Here is a 16,483-nt window from a genome sequence, read left to right on the forward strand (position 1 = left end):
TGCTTATTTTAATAGGTGTCCACTTGTTTGACTTTAGTCAGTGAAATTATATGTTAAATGGTTAGATGAGTTAATATAATATCAGAACAATAGTATACGGAAATCTTTTTTTGTGCCATTTAAATTAACTTAACTTATTCAGATACTATTATTAGTGTTCTTTAGCATTTTTCATTCAAATACGGTAGAAAAAAAGTTTAGTTTAAAATTACAAATCATTAAAAAAAGGGATAAAATATAGACATATATAACTAAACACAGATATCCCGGTACACAGATGCCTGTGTCCATCAGGCTCCCTGAGTTGTCCAAACCTATAAAATTATACCATGCCTTCACATCGGCCAATTCGACTCAAGGAGAGGCAACTCAAACAAAAATCACTCGAAACCGGAAACTCAAACCGAACGCAGAAATGAGCTCTCTCGCTCTTGAGTGGTTTGTGGTGAGCGAACATGTCGCACTCTCCGAGTGGATTCGCTGCAACATGCATCCCACTCATGCTACACCCCCGACATTAACATTAACATTCAACAGAGAGTCTTCGCATCTGGCGGACGGATGGTTGAGTGAGAAATGCGCTCTCTCTGTGTGTGCGAGTAAACGTCTCGCTACGTTCTCAAAACATAAATCTCACTCAAAACCGGAAAACTGGGAAAAATGTGAAAATGCATGAAAACACTGTGGACTGTGGATTCTTGGTCAATCCTTCTCGGGCCGCGGAAAAGGAAAGAACACGAAAACCGAACCGAGTGTCGACTTTTTTTTTGAATTCAGAAAAGTCCGTTGATATCACACAAAATATCCACGAGCGGTTGTTTCGTATCGAACAAAAAATCACTTAGTAATAAAAAATATTTTTTTTTAAATAAGAAAACACTTTCGCGAATACCTCGAGGACCAGAACTCTGAAATATCCATGACTATATCAATATAAGCCAAAGAATTTTTTTACGTGCCGTGTCAACAGTGTACGTGTGCCTGACCCAAACCAAAGCGAAACGGATTCCCGAGCACCCAGCACCCAGGACCCAACACCCACCAGAGAAACCAAAATGATCAGCACAACGGATTACCCTCTAGCAGAGACAGCCACAGCGGCAGCAACAAGCGACGAGCTGTATGCGGAGTTCATCTCCGCCCCGGCGAGCAGCATGAGTCCCGAGGCCATTGCGGAGCACATGCAGCAGAACCGGATCACCTTCGAGATACCCAGCGCCCACGATCTGCGGCACATCGACGCCCTCAACTCGTTCAACGCCTTGCTCCAGCGGATCGGCAATGCCGCGGTCTCCTACGACGCCGCACCACCCTCCGGGTGGGCGCACGAAGGCAGCATCAGCACCGAGCAGCTCTCCAAGTCGGTGGTGCTGGACTTGGCCGACCTGCGTGATCGGGCCGAGGACAGCGGCGAGTCGGCGGGCTGGTGGGGCCAGATCTTCGGCGACGCCGATATGCATGTGATAATTAACTATCTGTGGATCGGCGTGGTCAGCTCCCTGGTGGTGCTATCCCTGGTCTTCATCCTGTTCAGCTGTTACTTTTACCGGAAGTTCCGCACATGGAAGAAATGCAGTAAGTTCCGAATTCCTACCCCACATTTTCCCCACATTTTGCCCACATTTTCCAGTGTGCCATCAATCTCACAGTCCACGCCCCCAGGGCCGTACCCCATACATTTGGCCTTTATGTCCAGACTTTAATCAAAATGTTTCGCAAAGCGTTATCTTCAGCCATTTATTCAGCTCGCTAAACAATATAAAACGCAGAAAATGGTCCCAGTCACAGGTCCAACCAGATAGCCTCCTCTGCTGGCCGATCCCTTCGTTCAGGTTCTTTCAGCCAGGGCCGACTGTTATGGCCGAAAACCTCATAAATTTGTTTGGAAGCCTTCGAAATTGTCAGCCGCTTGCATCGTCGTTTCTGTTGTAATTTTAGATACACAAGTTTATTATGCCACAAAATATATGTGGCGCATATTTATAATATTAAATTGACTCGCTTCTGCCAAAGGCTTTGGCCTCTTTATGAGTGCGATAATGTATGGGAAGGGGGGCACAGACCCAGCCACAGACACAGCCATAGCCACAGCCACAGCCACAGCGACCCCTAAAAGTTGATGCCCAAAATGTGTTGCTTTCTTGTCGTATGCATATAAAAGCGGAAAATTGAGCGTTGACATATGCATAAGCAATATTTTATTGGAAGGAAGAGGCAAGTGATAAAGAGGAATACTCATACATCATACACACACAGAGATATCGGAGTGATGATGTCTGTATGGTTAAAGGAGGGGCTGGAAATTGGAAGTCAAGCAAACCAAATCAAGAAATGGAATAACGAGAATGTGTCACTTTTCCCATACAAATACCGAAATCAATCACAAACTCTTATCGGTGTGCAACTAAAGCCACTAAAGCTACTCGTAGATTACCGCAACTTAACCCATTTCTGTATAAATATAGCATACTATACATAGGTTAATATAGGTACAAATGAATACGTACATATCTTATCTGCTCGCAAAACCTGTTGTACCAACCGCCAGCCACCAGCCACCAGCCCCTTTTCGTTACACACAAACAGGGTTACGGTTACGGTTACCCGCTCAAAATCCCAAAAATAAATCATCTGTTTAGGCACTTTACACATCATTACTTAGACACACACGTACATATGTACATACCTACTAATATACGTACAAATAAACAGCAACATAACCAAACCTAACCTAACCGAACCGAACCGAACCGAGCTGCAAGGGAAAGGGGACGAAAGGGGGCGAAAGAACAACCTAAACAAGTTCCCAACTGAAGTGTCAAACTTTTTGCAGACCAATTTAGCCAAATGATTTATTTAGGCCAGGGAAAAAGTGAATAGCTAGGGTAACTTTGACTGTCTTCATTCCTAATTCTAGATGTGGCCCGGTTCCGCCTCCTGGTCCTCCTGGTCCTCCTTGTGTTGCTGGTCCTGTTGGTCCTGGACCTGGTCATGACTCTTGGGCTAAAAGGCCGTGGCACTAAAGCATGGCCAACTCACTGTCAAACTGTCAATTTTGTGCTAACGAGCCTTAAAAACTTTTCCTTGCGATTACGACACGCGACTAAGCAGGGGCCAGGGGCAGAGCCAGAGCCAGAGCCAGAGCCAGAGGTGCTATGGATGGGGTGGGGATACGTAAAATATCAATTTGAGCGATATGTGTTGGCTGCTTTTGGGCGCCCAATACCAATCCCAATCCGGCTAATTAGTTTCGTTAGTGTCATGGTGCTTTTTCCCTTTCCGTGGGCCACTGTCCTAGATACCACATATACATATACCATATACCACCATATACTTACTCGTACGAGGATTCCGGTACTTAGAACAGCCAAAGTAGATTCAGGGAGTACGTGTCATTTATAATTAAGCGACTGCGCCTAAGTTTGCGCCTCCTTTCCCCTCGCTTCCTTTCGCTTCCTTGCCTGTCCAACTTGTGTGCGCTTAATGCGCACTATGTTTCGTCTCACAGTGTTTACCTTATAAATAGTTAACGAGGCCTGAGCACAAGAGTGTCTGGCCCAGTTACGAGATGGCAGTCGGCCTGGCTTACACTTTATTTATTAAACTGTCACACACGGACGCAGTCCCAGGCATTGGCAAGCTTGGCTTTGCTTGTTATCAATTAGTGCAGGGCTCGCCTGAATTTATTAACAGAACCAGCACGAGCACCAGCACCAGCTCCAGCTGGAGGACCAGAACAAGAATTTTATAAATTGGGAGTACACAAGGATATGTATTTACCTCAAGCCTACGAGAGGGAAGCATCCACAAAATGTTCTCTTGTCCAGAACTTTCCTACATTTTAAATAGTTTCCCAGTTTGTTTTTGCTTCTGGCCGAAATCTAATTGAGTTTCATAATTAACTAAATATTTTTGAGGCCGGACAGCGCTAGGTGGCAGCGATTCGCTGATTGAGCAAATCCTTAGTGTGGAAAAACATTAAAATGCTAAACTCCACCTCCACTCACTCACACACACACAAACCAGTAGGAAAGTATAAATAAAACAGATCAGTGTTTCCATTTACCGCTCTCCAGCCACGCCGCGGTGCGCCGTCATATCCTTTCATCAGCTGCGGCTTATTGTGATGGATTTAAATTGTTGCATACATTTCGGGCCATCAAAAATGACAACAGAAACAGGAGCAGGACCAGGACCAGGACCTGGATAAGGATGAGGTGCAAGTGCAAAGAGAGAACTGAAAACTACCAACACAGCCGAGAAACAAAAGGCAACAACAACACAGCACAACAACAAATGACGTGCTAATTTTTTCATTCCACGCCAAACACTGCAGCGCTTCGCCTCGGCTCGCTGTGGTTCTGTTCGGTTCGGTTCGGCCTCTTCTCTCACCTTTCACTAGTATTTCACTTCATTTCTCTGGGTTTCTCTGGGCTTCTTTCTGGCCATCTGCAATGCTTAAAAAGGCACGAAAGGCGCTGGCTGGGGCGAGGGGGGTTAAACACTTGCATAAAATATGAAGCCTGCAGCATGTGGATGTGGATGTGTGTGCCACGCCTCTCGTCCAGCCCTGCCCTGTCTGTCTATCAAGCGAAAAGGAGCAAAAAGAAGTAGCAGCAAACGTCAAAAAAGGAGAGAGTCCCCATACGGCTGGTCCATGGGTCCCGGTCCTGGACAAAAAAGCACACACACTCGTACACAGTTTCAACAATAAATCAACAACTGCTGCCACTGCTACTGTTGCTACTGTTGCTACTGTAACTGCTGACTGGTACTTCTCCAGAACTGCTGCCTTTTAATATTGTAATGCGCAAATTTTTCAACAGGCTTAAGCCCCATGCCCATGCCGCACCATGCCACAGACCGTGCCCACCTTTTGAGTGGAGCAGCCGCGATGCGCTTTAATTGAAAAACATATTGGGGACGGGCCAAAAACAAAAAGGGAATTATAAAACATAAAGACGGTTTGGAGAGGCAGTAACTAAAAAATGGTCGAGTTTTAACAGGCCCGTGTTGAAACGAAATCAGAAAAAATGCGACTGGACCCCGACTGGGGGATCCGTCCATTTATTTATTGAATGCAGCTTAAATTGCATTTAATAATAGTGAGAAGCGTTTGCCCTCGGCGAAGAGTTACACATGAAATGCAAACCTGAAGGCAAACCTGCTCGTATAATTGTTTCATAAATGTTTAATCAAAAGCGTAACTTCAAATGGAATCGAGCACTCGCGATTACGACACGTTCATATTCGTGTGTGTTTTAATTTTAATTTCAAACAACATTTTTGGAATGTTTCTGCTCGCCGTTTGGTGTTTTTTTTTTGGTTTTTTTTTTGGTTTTTTGGCTCGTGTTGTTGTGGCTGCAAATGGGGAATTTCCCAAACTTAATTTAATTTTGCTTAATTTTGAAATGCAATATTTCAACGCACACGCACTCATGTGCAGCAGCCGTTCGGGATTATAAAAATTAAATGCTTTCTGCTGCATGCTTTCCGGGGCGAGCGCCGAGCTTTTATTTCATTGCAGTCAGTCGCTCTCTGTGTGGGTGTGGGTGTGTGGGTGTGTGTGTGTATTTTATTTCATTCCATTGTGCCACGCGCGCACTTCCGGCATATTATTGCGGAGTTTCTGTTGCCGTTGCCGTTGCCGCTGATGTTGTTGTTGTTGTTGTTGTTGTTGTTGTTTCTGTGGCTGTCAGTCTGTTCCGAAGGAACTTTGGCTGTCCTGGCATCCTCGCAGGCATTTCCGGTCAGCACAAACTTTTTTGTTTCCATTGCCTCCTTTTCTTTTTTTTTTCGTCCGTGTTTTTTTTCTCACTGGGTGTCCTTTCAAAGTGGAGTTGATGATCAAGCGCTTGCGCCTTTACGCTAAATTGAATTTAATGTCAGTCTTTCTATGAAAAGTGTCCTTTGACATGAACAAGCAGTGTAATGAGAGTGGAAGCCCCCAACCGTAACCCCCACCCCAACCCCAGCCCCTGCAAAAGAAACTTTCTTTCGACAAATTCAACTAACGAACGCCTCTTCTTGTGCTCTGTTCTGTCCATTGCAGATAAGGATATGCGTGCACAGATCCATGCCGCCAACGATTCCTATTCCTCGCACGGAGCAGGCTCTCCTGGTCACCTGGTCAGCTGCGATGCCAGCCGCCTGCTCCTCCAGCAGCCGCAGCAGCCATCAGCTGGGAACAACAATGAGGCGGCGTTCTACCAAATCGAATCCCCACCCTGCTATACAATTGCCACCGGGTTGCCCAGCTACGACGAGGCCCTGCATCACCAGCCTCGTCACTTTGCCTACGGCATGAAGTTTGTGTACCCCAGTCTGGCAGCTGTGCATCATCATCACCATCATCCACGCACCGCCCGCACACCCATTTGGGAGAAGGACGAGCTGCAGCAGCAGCATCACCAACTGAATAAGCTGCAAAAGTGCAAACTGTCAGCAGCAGCAGCAGCCGCGGAGGAGGACAAAGCCTGCATCTCCATCTCCGTCTCTGACTCCGAATCGGCCACAGCCATGCCTGCCATTTGCATTAACATGCCGGATGAGCAGGTCCGGGAGGAGCAGCAGCAGGAGCAGGAGCAGGAGCAGGAGCATGCCGAGCCGGAGCAGAGGGATCTGGCTGTGGTGCCGGCACAAAGTTTACTGCCGGCGGCTGCTGCTGACGATGATTGCGCCACATTGGTTGTTGTTGTTGCCGCGTGATTGCCCAGACAGTAGGCAGAGGCAGAGGAAGTGGAAGTGGGAGTGGGAGTGCGAATGGAAGTGAGAGGGGCGGAGAGGGGCGTCAACTGGGACCGTGGAGAGATCAGGGAAAGCAGCCCAATTGCTTAGTCACTTGTAAATAGTCGCGTCGTCTGCTGCTAATGTTGTTTCCAATGTAGAGACTTATAGCCTAATAACATAATTCTTAACCAAAATGCAATGTTTGCTACCTATACTCGTACTCGTATAGACACACTCTCCCAACAGCAACAGCCCCAGTTGCCCCAGTTTCCCCAGTTGCCCCTCAAACTGATTTGTTATATTTATACTTATATTTATATTATTGTATTATGCAAGACTGAGTATTTTTTTCTTTTTTTTTTAATATAAGTATATTAATGTATTATGTATTTAAACTAGTTGTCTATCCATTAAGCCTGACTGTTAAGAGCGAAAAAATACAACACTCAAATGAAAACACTCCGTGCTAACTAAATTGCAATTATCTTCTTTTAATTTCCTTATGAGATTCGAGTATTAGAGTATTCAGCTCTGGAATTCTCAGCTCTGAAAGTTCCTTAAACATTCGTTAATCCGACACAAGCATTGGGCATCTGGCCTGCCTCCATCATCTTTTTTAATCCATGGGATACGTGGCCTGAGCAACTATCCGATGACATTCGGGTACGAGCCGAATATTTTTTGCTTTGTTTTCATATTATGTACGTGACCTGAACGTGGCTCGTCGGGATTAGGTCAGCAGGCATGAAGTGCAGCTGGGTGGAGTGCTGGAGGAGGAACGTGCAATGCTGAAAGGATTTCCCACTCAATGGAAATCGTCGAAACGGAATCGAATCAGAAGAGCTTAATTTAATAAGGGAATCATACCTACTCGCATGTTGTTGCTTCCAATCTTGGAATTTCACAACATTTTTCACATATTTGAACTGCTTTTATCCTAGCAAAATTTCCACTTATAAGGTTTCAGTGCAACCTACAGCTATATTCCATATTCCATATTTTAGTCACAACATTTTCAAATCGTTCAACGAAATGACACCTTTTAATCAAGCACTGAGGAACCAAAACAGAAACGATAACAGATAACAGATAACAGAAAACAGAAAAAGATATAGATCCAATACATAGAGTAAATCCAATGCTATCTGAAAACTAATATAAATATTGTCTTCTATGAGAACGAAAGAAGCAATGTTTTTTTGTTTTTTTTTTTTGCCAGAAAATTACATATGTATGCAAATATAACAAGAAATATTCACAAAAAAAATCGATTTATTTACAATTCCTGGGAAGGTGAGAATTTTGGGAGCACACCCTACACCCCATGACAATACTATATACAATTGTAACACTTTTTCCAAGCTTTTTCGTCTCTAATGCTGCAATTTGTATGCGAGTGTACGAATTGGTTGATGAGTGCGACGGGCCTGAGTGCCAGAAATCAGACAGCTGGACTAACGGACCGAGAATCCGTGGATGGCACATTAAGCATTCCATAACCCTTCTCAGAAGCGACAGATGCATATTCAGATAGAAGGTAACACAGAGGCCGCGGGTGTGGGTGGAACAAACACCAAACAGGGCCATAAATAATATTATCGTGCATCGTGTATCTGGTTCAGTTCAGGTCGCAGCCATGAGTGACTGCAGCTCAAAAGTGGACACGGAGGGGCGATGGAAACGGGACTGGGGACCGAGGACTGAAGACTGAAGAGTGGCACTGGCATTGACATCAACACCAGCAGCCGAAGTTGCATGGCTCTGGCAGTCGTGGTCGTGCTTTGCTCTTTTGCCAAAATGCTGAAAAAAGCCAGTGTAAAACGAAGAAAGCTGAGCTCAATAACAACGAAGGTTGTATATTCTATTTAATGCAATGATATGGGACCAATGGCTACACATCCTGGACCAAAGCTGAAAGTTGGCAAGACTTTTTGAGTTTCCATGTCCCGATTAATAACTCAGATTTTAAAGATAATCCCAGCGGCAGGAGCTAAATAAGTATTAAAACACCAACACTACAGATACCCATTCCCATATATGTTATATATATATCGTAAATCTTCCAATGTTTTAGCCAAAGGAGCACCGTAGTTGCTTCGCTTTTATTGTGAATTCACGTGTATTAGGTGTAATTTGACAAACGTTTCTTTTTATATTGTATCTTGACTTGCTTTGGCTGAGGGCCATACATCTTGAGGGCATTCATACGACCATGAGTACAATGTGTGTATAGAGAGGAGGTAGACATCTTAAAAATCATAATTCATTCCATTCGAAACAGCGTTCAATAAACTTTTGTCATCTGTAGGTTTTTCGTGTTAAAAGTTCCAACAGGAAGCTCTTTCACTTCTTCCATTTCGACATTTAAATGTGTACCAGAGTCTTCTTTACGCGATGTAAGAATTACCTCGTCTCTTTTCGCACAACTAAGAAGAGTTGAGGGCCGTGTCCTCTTCCTGATTCCTAGTAATTTTCAAATATACGGTCACTTACAAGTCGCTCCTTATTGAATCCAGATGTGCGATTTCTTGATGTTCCTTCGGCATTGTTAAATTTATTAACATTTTTTTGGTATTTTCAGATATTTTTTAGGGCTGGAAGAATTCCAATGTAGGGATGAACTACAACGTGGGAAGACCAGAATCAGAATCTTCAAGTGCATCTTCCACGTTACTACTTCCTATAGCTTTTTTGTGAGAATTCCACTCGTCTCTATCATGATCGAAACCATCACCATTTGGTAGATTTCGATAAGCTCCCCGTCCATAACTTTGTCTGTCCAGGTCTGCCCTCTCAAAGGACCTATCCTGTTGGGTATAGCCTCTGATATTTGGATGCCGCATGTTCTTGGGGTAGAGTCTCCTATCCCAATTAGGTGCGGGTCTTTCGGCCTTATCTCTGCTTCTGTCAGCATCTCCGACTCCACCTTCATTCGAGCTTTTGTCTCCATGTGCATGACTTTCCCGACTTCTGTCGGCATCTCTATCTCTATTTTCATCTTTAGACAGATTCTTGACTCTTCCTCTATGTCTTGATTGCACAGTGACTCTGTCCGCATCGTGTGACGGCTTCCACCTATTTCCTCTATCTCTATCTCGATGCCCAGCCGTGCCGTCACTCTTATCTCTGGAACCGCCTGATCCTTTGGGCCGAGACCTTTCTCTGTCTCTGTCTCTATCTGGATCTGTCCAGTTTTGAGCATTTGTCCAGACGTCAGGCGAATCTTCTTTATTGCCGTCTCCTGATTGGTTGGGAACAGCGAAATATTGTGCAGTTGAAGCTTCGCTCAAGAGACATATCAAAGCTTACCATTATCGTAATTGTCGTTTTCAAAAAGATCACTTAAGTCCCCGGCTTTTTCTGTTGCTGTAGCTTGCTTAGTCGAACTAGTGGCTATGTAATTATCTGAGGTGATAGGCCTATAGTTGACTTGATAATAGAACGTCAGCCAGAAAATGATGAGAAAGTGATGGAATAGTATCAAAGATCCCAGAATAAAATCTTTCAAACGCATTTCGGCAAAGCGGCTTCCATGGATGGTCTGGGCATGGTACATAACAAACTAGCAGACTCTTAATTAGTGGGGCACAGGAGCAACAGGCCAACAGGCCAACGGACCAACAGACCAACTTACCAATAGGATTGTGATGGTGATGGCCAGCTCCACAACCAGGAAGCTATACGGGAGTGTTTTCGATATTATTAGCTGGTACATAAGGAAAAAGACGGCGACAATAATAAAGATGAATGCCAATATAAATAGGACGGCTATGTCCAGAGTGAGGTCCATCTATTGGGATCGGCAGCAGTTGAGAATAGAATAGTCAGTAGCTATGGAGAACTCTTACTTTCTTTGGAAGAAATGCTCCTATTAACAGGAACAGCACAATCAGAAGAACGCACACAAAGAAGAAGGTCAGCACATCCGCCCACCAGGAGTGAGTGATCAGAGTAAACGTGGCGATGATCTGCAGCTCCACCTGCGAAGGAAGGAAGGGGGAGCCCCAAAAATTTAACTAAATACCACAACCACTTACGATTATAAATGCTAGAAAAATGTTCAGGCATCGAACAAAGCGAAGTTTCTCAAAGAATATGAAAATCAGAAAAATGAAAACGGACAGGACCAATGTCACGTAACCGACGTAATAAAGATCCTGGAGTTTCGAGCGCAAGTCAGTTCTGGGGAAAATTGTATGAGAGCGATCAATCAATCAAACCCTGATGACTTGCACTTACAAAATGCAAAAAACAATCCACTGGATAAGGGCCAATAAAAGCCAGACGGCCAGCAGGAGATATGTTTTTAGAGCAAACTTTCGTCGAGACTTCCGATATCTGCGTAGATCGTTTGAGGCATGCATAGCTATATATGGGGCAGGCTATAGGGCAGGAGTGTGTTCAGTCTGTTCCGGCGTCCGTGTGTCTAACAACGACTGCAAATTTGTCCAAAACCATCAATGGGTGCTAGGCAAACATATCAAATGTCAACTAAATGGGTATACTGATAACTATTCAATATAAGTACATAATCAAAGCCAACCTGATACTGACGAGGAACGAGGAACGAAGACCAAAAAAAAACCTTCAAAATGAATGGACATTTTTGTTTATTACCATTCCATTCAGATAAGGAAACGGTCATTCGACAAACAACTGTAAAGCTTTATTGAAAACATTGTAGATAAACATTTACTTGTGTGTACACATCCGTACAAATCGCCATCCTCTTCGTAGACTTCGGTACTCTTGGGAGATTTTTCGCCACCACGAGTATCTGTGATCGCATGACCGTTCTATCGGGGAGTGCCAGTACCATTCCAGGGCTTAGCATCGCCCACGTCAGCTTCATTAACGTGTGCAAAGGCTTTGATACTCACAGATAAGCCACTGGCATCGCCGCTTTCAGCTACTACAATGAGTTCCGTTATTGATAAGATAATAAATGTTTAACCTCTGTATTACTTCCGTCTCCGTAGTGATGAGCAGCGTATTGCTTGGCACTCTCCGTGACCCGGGAGTAGTCTTCGGGCGTGAAGTAGGCATAGGTGATTTGCCAAAAAAAAGTCAAGGTGTAAACTGCCAGGAACTCGTGAAACAATATCAATGAGGCCAGGAGAGCGTCGCGGTCACTCATCTGGGCAAAGCGATCGCCCTTGATGGTCTGAGCCTGGAGCATAACAAACTAAAAATTTGATTTCATTTGATTTGGTTTGACTTGGTCAGAGCAAGGCGATCGTCTGGATTGGTGGGACAGGACAACTCACCAAGAACACAACCACCGAGAGGCTCAGTTCGAAGATTAGAAATGCGTACGGCAGCAACTTCGTTACATGGACATGCACTATTAGGAAATACACAGAGACAAGCAGTAAAACGAAGGTCACTATGAAAAGGTGGGCCACGCGCTCGGTCAGATCCATCTGTGACGGAAAGTCGATCAATTAGAGTGTCTAAGGTTCTCGATACCTGCTCACAGAGAATGGCAGGTTGCATCCAACGACCAGGAACAACGCGAAGCAGCCCAAGCAGATCAAGAAGTACACAATTATTTCTGGCAGCCAGGTGTGGGCTACCAGCAAGAACATCGCAACAGTTTGCAGCTCCACCTAGGTATAGTTAGAGTACAGTTAATCGTATGACAGTGTTACAGTGTGACAGTGTGACAGTAAGCCAGTGGAGAGCTCTGTTCGATAACTCACGATGACAAAGGCCACAATATGGTTGGCAATTTTGAAGTACCGCACTTGTCCGACCAGCAAGAACACGAGAAACAGTAAAATGCCCAGGACGAAGGCAACAAAGCAAAATATTTTACTGTTACGGAGTGTCTCACGAGCACTTTCTCTGAAAGCAAAATGAGGTCAATCACTCAAGCATTAGACAGAATAGGACAAACTAGAAAAACTAACACCAAACCAACCAGGGCCCACTGCACCAAGGCTAGTAGCAGAAATATCAACAAAAATAGATATGTTCGGCGGGCAAACTGGATGCGCTGACGTTGGCCTACGTCCATTGCTGGCCACTGGGAGTCTTCCGTCACAGTGGCGAGCCCTAACTGAAAGCGAATTTAAGGCATGTGATCATATAGAAACCATCAGCTTACGAAGAAAACAGCAATTTTATGAAAATTTGTATATTCGGAATTTCTGACCAAGGCTTGCCCTGATCAGAGTGTTATCAGAGAATGTACACAAAAAACCACCTCAAGATCTTGGCCTCATTCTGGGGATGGACGAACCAATCGCTGTATCGAATCGGCTTGCACATATTTATATTTATGCAATTAATAATATATGTATTAGACAAGCAGCTGCAACTCCTAAACAGCCAGCTAAACAGGCTCACTAATAAGGCCGACTGCAGTGCACAGCCAACTTTGATAGTTTGGGCTTCGAGGCAGAATGTCAGACGGATAGGGAAAATACTGATTCGCAAATTGCTGAAACACGAAAATATAAAAAGAGCACACAATTTGAATACTAAAATACAGTAACATACGTACGTCGTCGTCGTCGTCGACGTCGTCGTGCGCACTTGGTGCGTATGAGCAAGAAGGAAAAAATCATTTAGCGACACCATCGGCATATCAAAATTGTATAGGCCAACAGTTTAGAAGCATGCGCCATTCACATCATCGTCATTTATGAACTCCCGAAAAGCGAAACCCGACTTGAGAGTCAAGAATCAACTAACTGTCGCCGAGAACTCTGTGTCACTCCACTCCTATCTGACTAGCATGCAAAATTAATTACGGGCAAAAATTTATTTACGACGCTGACTTCGCATGGTCTTCCTTCCACGTGTCGACTCTGCTCTGCGGCAGCCATAAAAATTTTACGCTTTAGCCGAATTTAGCGGCAGCCCAGGAGGAGCCAGAAACCAGACTGCAGCTGAGATATGTACGAGTGTGTGTGTGTGTCCATGTGCCCTGTACATGTACATTCTCCCCTGCTTGCGCATCGCCCATTGCCCATAAAATCAAGGCGAAGGAAAACGCGGTGATGACGTTTTGCAGCCGCACTGCAGTGGATGTGTCGCTCGCTACTGCGGTCGCTGGTTGCTGGTTGCTGGTGCAGTAGATTTTACGAGCTTTTGCAACACTAACTCTGCCCACAGGAGAGGTTGGTGGTGACTGCAGGGAGGGTGTGCTGAAAATCACACCACTTAAGTACGCGTAATGAAATTCTAAGCAGCATTCGCCCTGTTTATGTTTTCAACTGTTTAAAGGATGCTTTTCCCAAATCTCGAGCAGAGGTTACCCAATGCGAGAAATATTTCCACATTCACATTCTCTTCTTTGTATTAAATGATAGCATATCAAATGCTGAAATAAGTTTTTGTTCAAGTCAACTAAGTCGTATTCTTAGACTCAAATTAAAAAAAGCATATAAAATTGGATTAAAAAATGTTCAGGACTACTTACGGAATAGCTGCATCTTCGCCTAAATTGTTTATAATTTGCGCTTGCCAAAAATAAATGATAAAACCAAAAAAAAATTTAAGGAGTGGAAAAATTATCAAAGTAGGCGTACAACAATTTTTGTTTTTTAACACAGTTTTATCCCAGTTACCCGTCTCCTTTCGACCATGTCTGACCAAGGCTCCTTATGACATGATCGTTTGTGACCGAAAATTCAATGGTAGGGTCGTTAGAGTAATATTTAAATCATCGCCACTAAACTGATCCTAATTAAGGCTTTGAGTTTCTTGTTTTCAGTCACTACTCCCTTCCGTAACATGAAAAAATAAGTGAGATCCGATTAGAGGAACCATTTGTGCCATGAAATAGCGAAATGTTCTATATTTAATATAATCACACATGGATATAGATAAAGTCATATGTATAACTACCGATATCCGCGAATATCTTGTGGGAAAAAGACAATACCACAATATTTGTCGTAGCTATTTCTGACCCATTTAATTATTGTATTAAGATTTTATTTGATTGTATTGTATTCCAGATAAGTTAAGCGAAAAATAACCAAGCCAACTTACCTGTTGATTTTCTAGATTAGCGACAAAAAAGCCCCTATCAAACTAGGTCGTTGTCCGATTAATCCCGTAGTAAAATTCAATCGAAAGCGGAATGGAAAGATAGGGCCGTGGGCCGCAGCCCTTAATACCCTAAGTCAGGGTTTACTTTTATCAAAGACAAACAAATCCGACCCCCTCCTTGATTTTATTTAAACCAAGAAAGCAAACAACGAATCTTACAGAGCACTTGTTTGAGTAAGATAAATGCAAATATCCCGCAGACTCTTAGGCTAACGCCGACTCATTAGCAGAAGCACACGCTAGAGATAAGGACCACACCGAGTCGGGCTGTGAAAAGACTGCTGATAAGTGGCCAATGGAACGAAGGGCGCAGATAAAACGCCCGGGGCAGAGTTCAAAGAGCGGACAAATCATATGTCGTCGCATCATCAAACAAAATGAGCAGAAAATTAGGAGGACCGACTACCAGGAACCTGATGTCGGAGTAGGTAATGGAAATGCTTTCATTTCTACTTCTACTTCTACTTCTACTTCCACTTTTCATTTGCTGCTTGCGTCATCGAATTCGTGGCCAGTGCGCTGGCTGATAAGCTGCCTTCGAGCCAAATAGATGAGCTGGTCGGTGACTGTGAGTCATCTCTGCTGCCGCAGCTTCGAACGTGACCTGACACTCTAGTGACAGTCCCGCAATCGGACAAGAGACTGGCTCCTTCTGAGTCCAGCGCCTCTATCAATTTTACGACTTCCTCTTGGCTTCAGTCGGTGCCTTCGCGGAGGGATATGGGAATGGGTATGGGCATGGGTATGGGTATGGGTATCTGTGGACCACCGGCTAGCTGCAATTAGTTTTATTTTCCAATTCGTAGATTTGTGGCTCGCATAAGTATCTTTATCTGAGTTAATTGATATTTATAGCTGAAACACGTTCTTCCACTTCGGTGTACGTTGCCTTCTTGGCTCTCAAGTGAAAATGTGAAAATACTCGTGGCCCTTGGTTTCATCTTCAGTTTATTGGCAACTGGAAATCATGGCCATTAGGTATGGCTTATAGGTATATACTTTATTAGAGCATGCTGGAGAGATTTCTGGGGAAAGGTGACTCGATTGGGGAGGATGCCACACAATAACTGAAGATGTGTGAGGTCAACGATAGAGTCACGTTTTGGGTTTATACAGAAACAAGATAAGACTTTTAAAATAGCTGAGACTGAGAACTCTCTGGAAAGGTGAATTCTAAAAGAACCGCACGGTGAGTCATCAATCAGCCATCAGTTTCAATACAAAACGCAGCTACAGGAAGTCCAAAGGACCTTTCCCTTCGGCTTCCCCAGCCAGCTGTCTGCTTAACGAAGTTATGGGCTATCATATTCCCCTCATATGTAAAATACAAGCATGCTTAAAACAACCATGAGGGAGCAGATTTGTTCAAAAAACACTCAAGAAACGTATCGAGAATCATCAATACTTGGCCGTTGATTTATGAATGAGCCTTTTAATGGCAGGACATTTTTGTTATAGCATGACATCTCAAATGTTTGTTTCGGGGGCAGGAAGATAATAAATGAATTTGGAGTTTGTTCTTAAATGTAAATAAGTTTTGCTTCAGTTTTGGCCTTGTTGAATGGGCCGTGAGTTAGAGGATTAAGTATCCAGAGGTGAGAAATTAAAAAAGGCTACCATTTTTGTTGATTCACTAGAACATTACATACTCAGATACCCAGCAGAGCCACAGGAACAGCAGCCACATCCA

The 16,483-nt window shown here is 44.0% G+C and overlaps 3 protein-coding genes across 7 annotated transcripts; 1 reads left to right on the forward strand and 2 right to left on the reverse strand.

The window, feature by feature from the left end:
- Positions 1 to 517: 517 nt before the first annotated feature.
- On the forward strand, positions 518 to 7,210 carry comm (commissureless). Its single transcript, XM_001353092.4, has 2 exons — positions 518 to 1,575; positions 6,053 to 7,210. Exons 1-2 carry the CDS (start codon positions 1,056 to 1,058, stop codon positions 6,706 to 6,708), a joined length of 1,176 nt encoding a protein of 391 aa, XP_001353128.2. The 5' UTR covers positions 518 to 1,055; the 3' UTR covers positions 6,709 to 7,210.
- Positions 7,211 to 8,795: 1,585 nt separating this feature from the next.
- Positions 8,796 to 11,238, reverse strand: LOC6900338 (uncharacterized). The gene is made up of 6 exons (XM_002134697.3): positions 10,969 to 11,238; positions 10,767 to 10,911; positions 10,578 to 10,709; positions 10,364 to 10,519; positions 10,039 to 10,291; positions 8,796 to 9,970 (listed from the first exon to the last, which is right to left on the reverse strand). The coding sequence occupies exons 1-6, from the start codon at positions 11,091 to 11,093 to the stop codon at positions 9,351 to 9,353; spliced, it is 1,431 nt and encodes a 476-aa protein (XP_002134733.3). The 5' UTR covers positions 11,094 to 11,238; the 3' UTR covers positions 8,796 to 9,350.
- A 135-nt stretch (positions 11,239 to 11,373) lies between these two features.
- LOC6900336 (uncharacterized) lies at positions 11,374 to 14,350 on the reverse strand. Of its 5 annotated transcripts, none has more exons than XM_033383775.1 (6): positions 14,159 to 14,350; positions 12,432 to 12,576; positions 12,207 to 12,338; positions 11,997 to 12,152; positions 11,695 to 11,914; positions 11,374 to 11,641 (listed from the first exon to the last, which is right to left on the reverse strand). In XM_033383775.1, exons 3-6 carry the CDS (start codon positions 12,315 to 12,317, stop codon positions 11,526 to 11,528), a joined length of 603 nt encoding a protein of 200 aa, XP_033239666.1. In that variant the 5' UTR covers positions 12,318 to 12,338; positions 12,432 to 12,576; positions 14,159 to 14,350; the 3' UTR covers positions 11,374 to 11,525. The 5 variants fall into 5 exon arrangements, with proteins under 5 accessions (XP_033239666.1, XP_033239665.1, XP_033239664.1 ...); XM_033383774.1 differs by lacking the exon at positions 14,159 to 14,350 and adding an exon at positions 12,642 to 12,914 and having other exon boundaries at positions 11,695 to 11,899; XM_033383773.1 differs by lacking the exon at positions 14,159 to 14,350 and adding an exon at positions 12,642 to 12,913 and having other exon boundaries at positions 11,374 to 11,638.
- Between the last annotated feature and the right edge of the window lie 2,133 nt (positions 14,351 to 16,483).

The sequence above is a fragment of the Drosophila pseudoobscura genome, chromosome X (assembly GCF_009870125.1).
Source record: "Drosophila pseudoobscura strain MV-25-SWS-2005 chromosome X, UCI_Dpse_MV25, whole genome shotgun sequence".
NCBI lineage: Eukaryota > Metazoa > Arthropoda > Insecta > Diptera > Drosophilidae > Drosophila > Drosophila pseudoobscura.

Bases quoted from the DNA above. Each gene is read 5' to 3' on its own strand.
- comm (XM_001353092.4), top strand. From the start codon at position 1,056: ATGATCAGCACAACGGATTACCCTCTAGCAGAGACAGCCACAGCGGCA. The intron at 1,576-6,052 runs GTAAGTTCCGAA...TGTCCATTGCAG, and splicing joins CCGCACATGGAAGAAATGCA to ATAAGGATATGCGTGCACAG.
- LOC6900338 (XM_002134697.3), bottom strand. From the start codon at position 11,093: ATGCATGCCTCAAACGATCTACGCAGATATCGGAAGTCTCGACGAAAG. The intron at 10,710-10,766 runs GTAAGTGGTTGT...CTTCCTTCGCAG, and splicing joins TTTTTCTAGCATTTATAATC to GTGGAGCTGCAGATCATCGC. The intron at 10,520-10,577 runs GTAAGAGTTCTC...CGATCCCAATAG, and splicing joins GAGCATTTCTTCCAAAGAAA to ATGGACCTCACTCTGGACAT.
- LOC6900336 (XM_002134698.3), bottom strand. From the start codon at position 12,748: ATGGACGTAGGCCAACGTCAGCGCATCCAGTTTGCCCGCCGAACATAT. The intron at 11,915-11,996 runs GTGAGTTGTCCT...TCAAATTTTTAG, and splicing joins TCTCGGTGGTTGTGTTCTTG to TTTGTTATGCTCCAGGCTCA. The intron at 11,642-11,694 runs GTAATACAGAGG...AACTCATTGTAG, and splicing joins TCATCACTACGGAGACGGAA to TAGCTGAAAGCGGCGATGCC.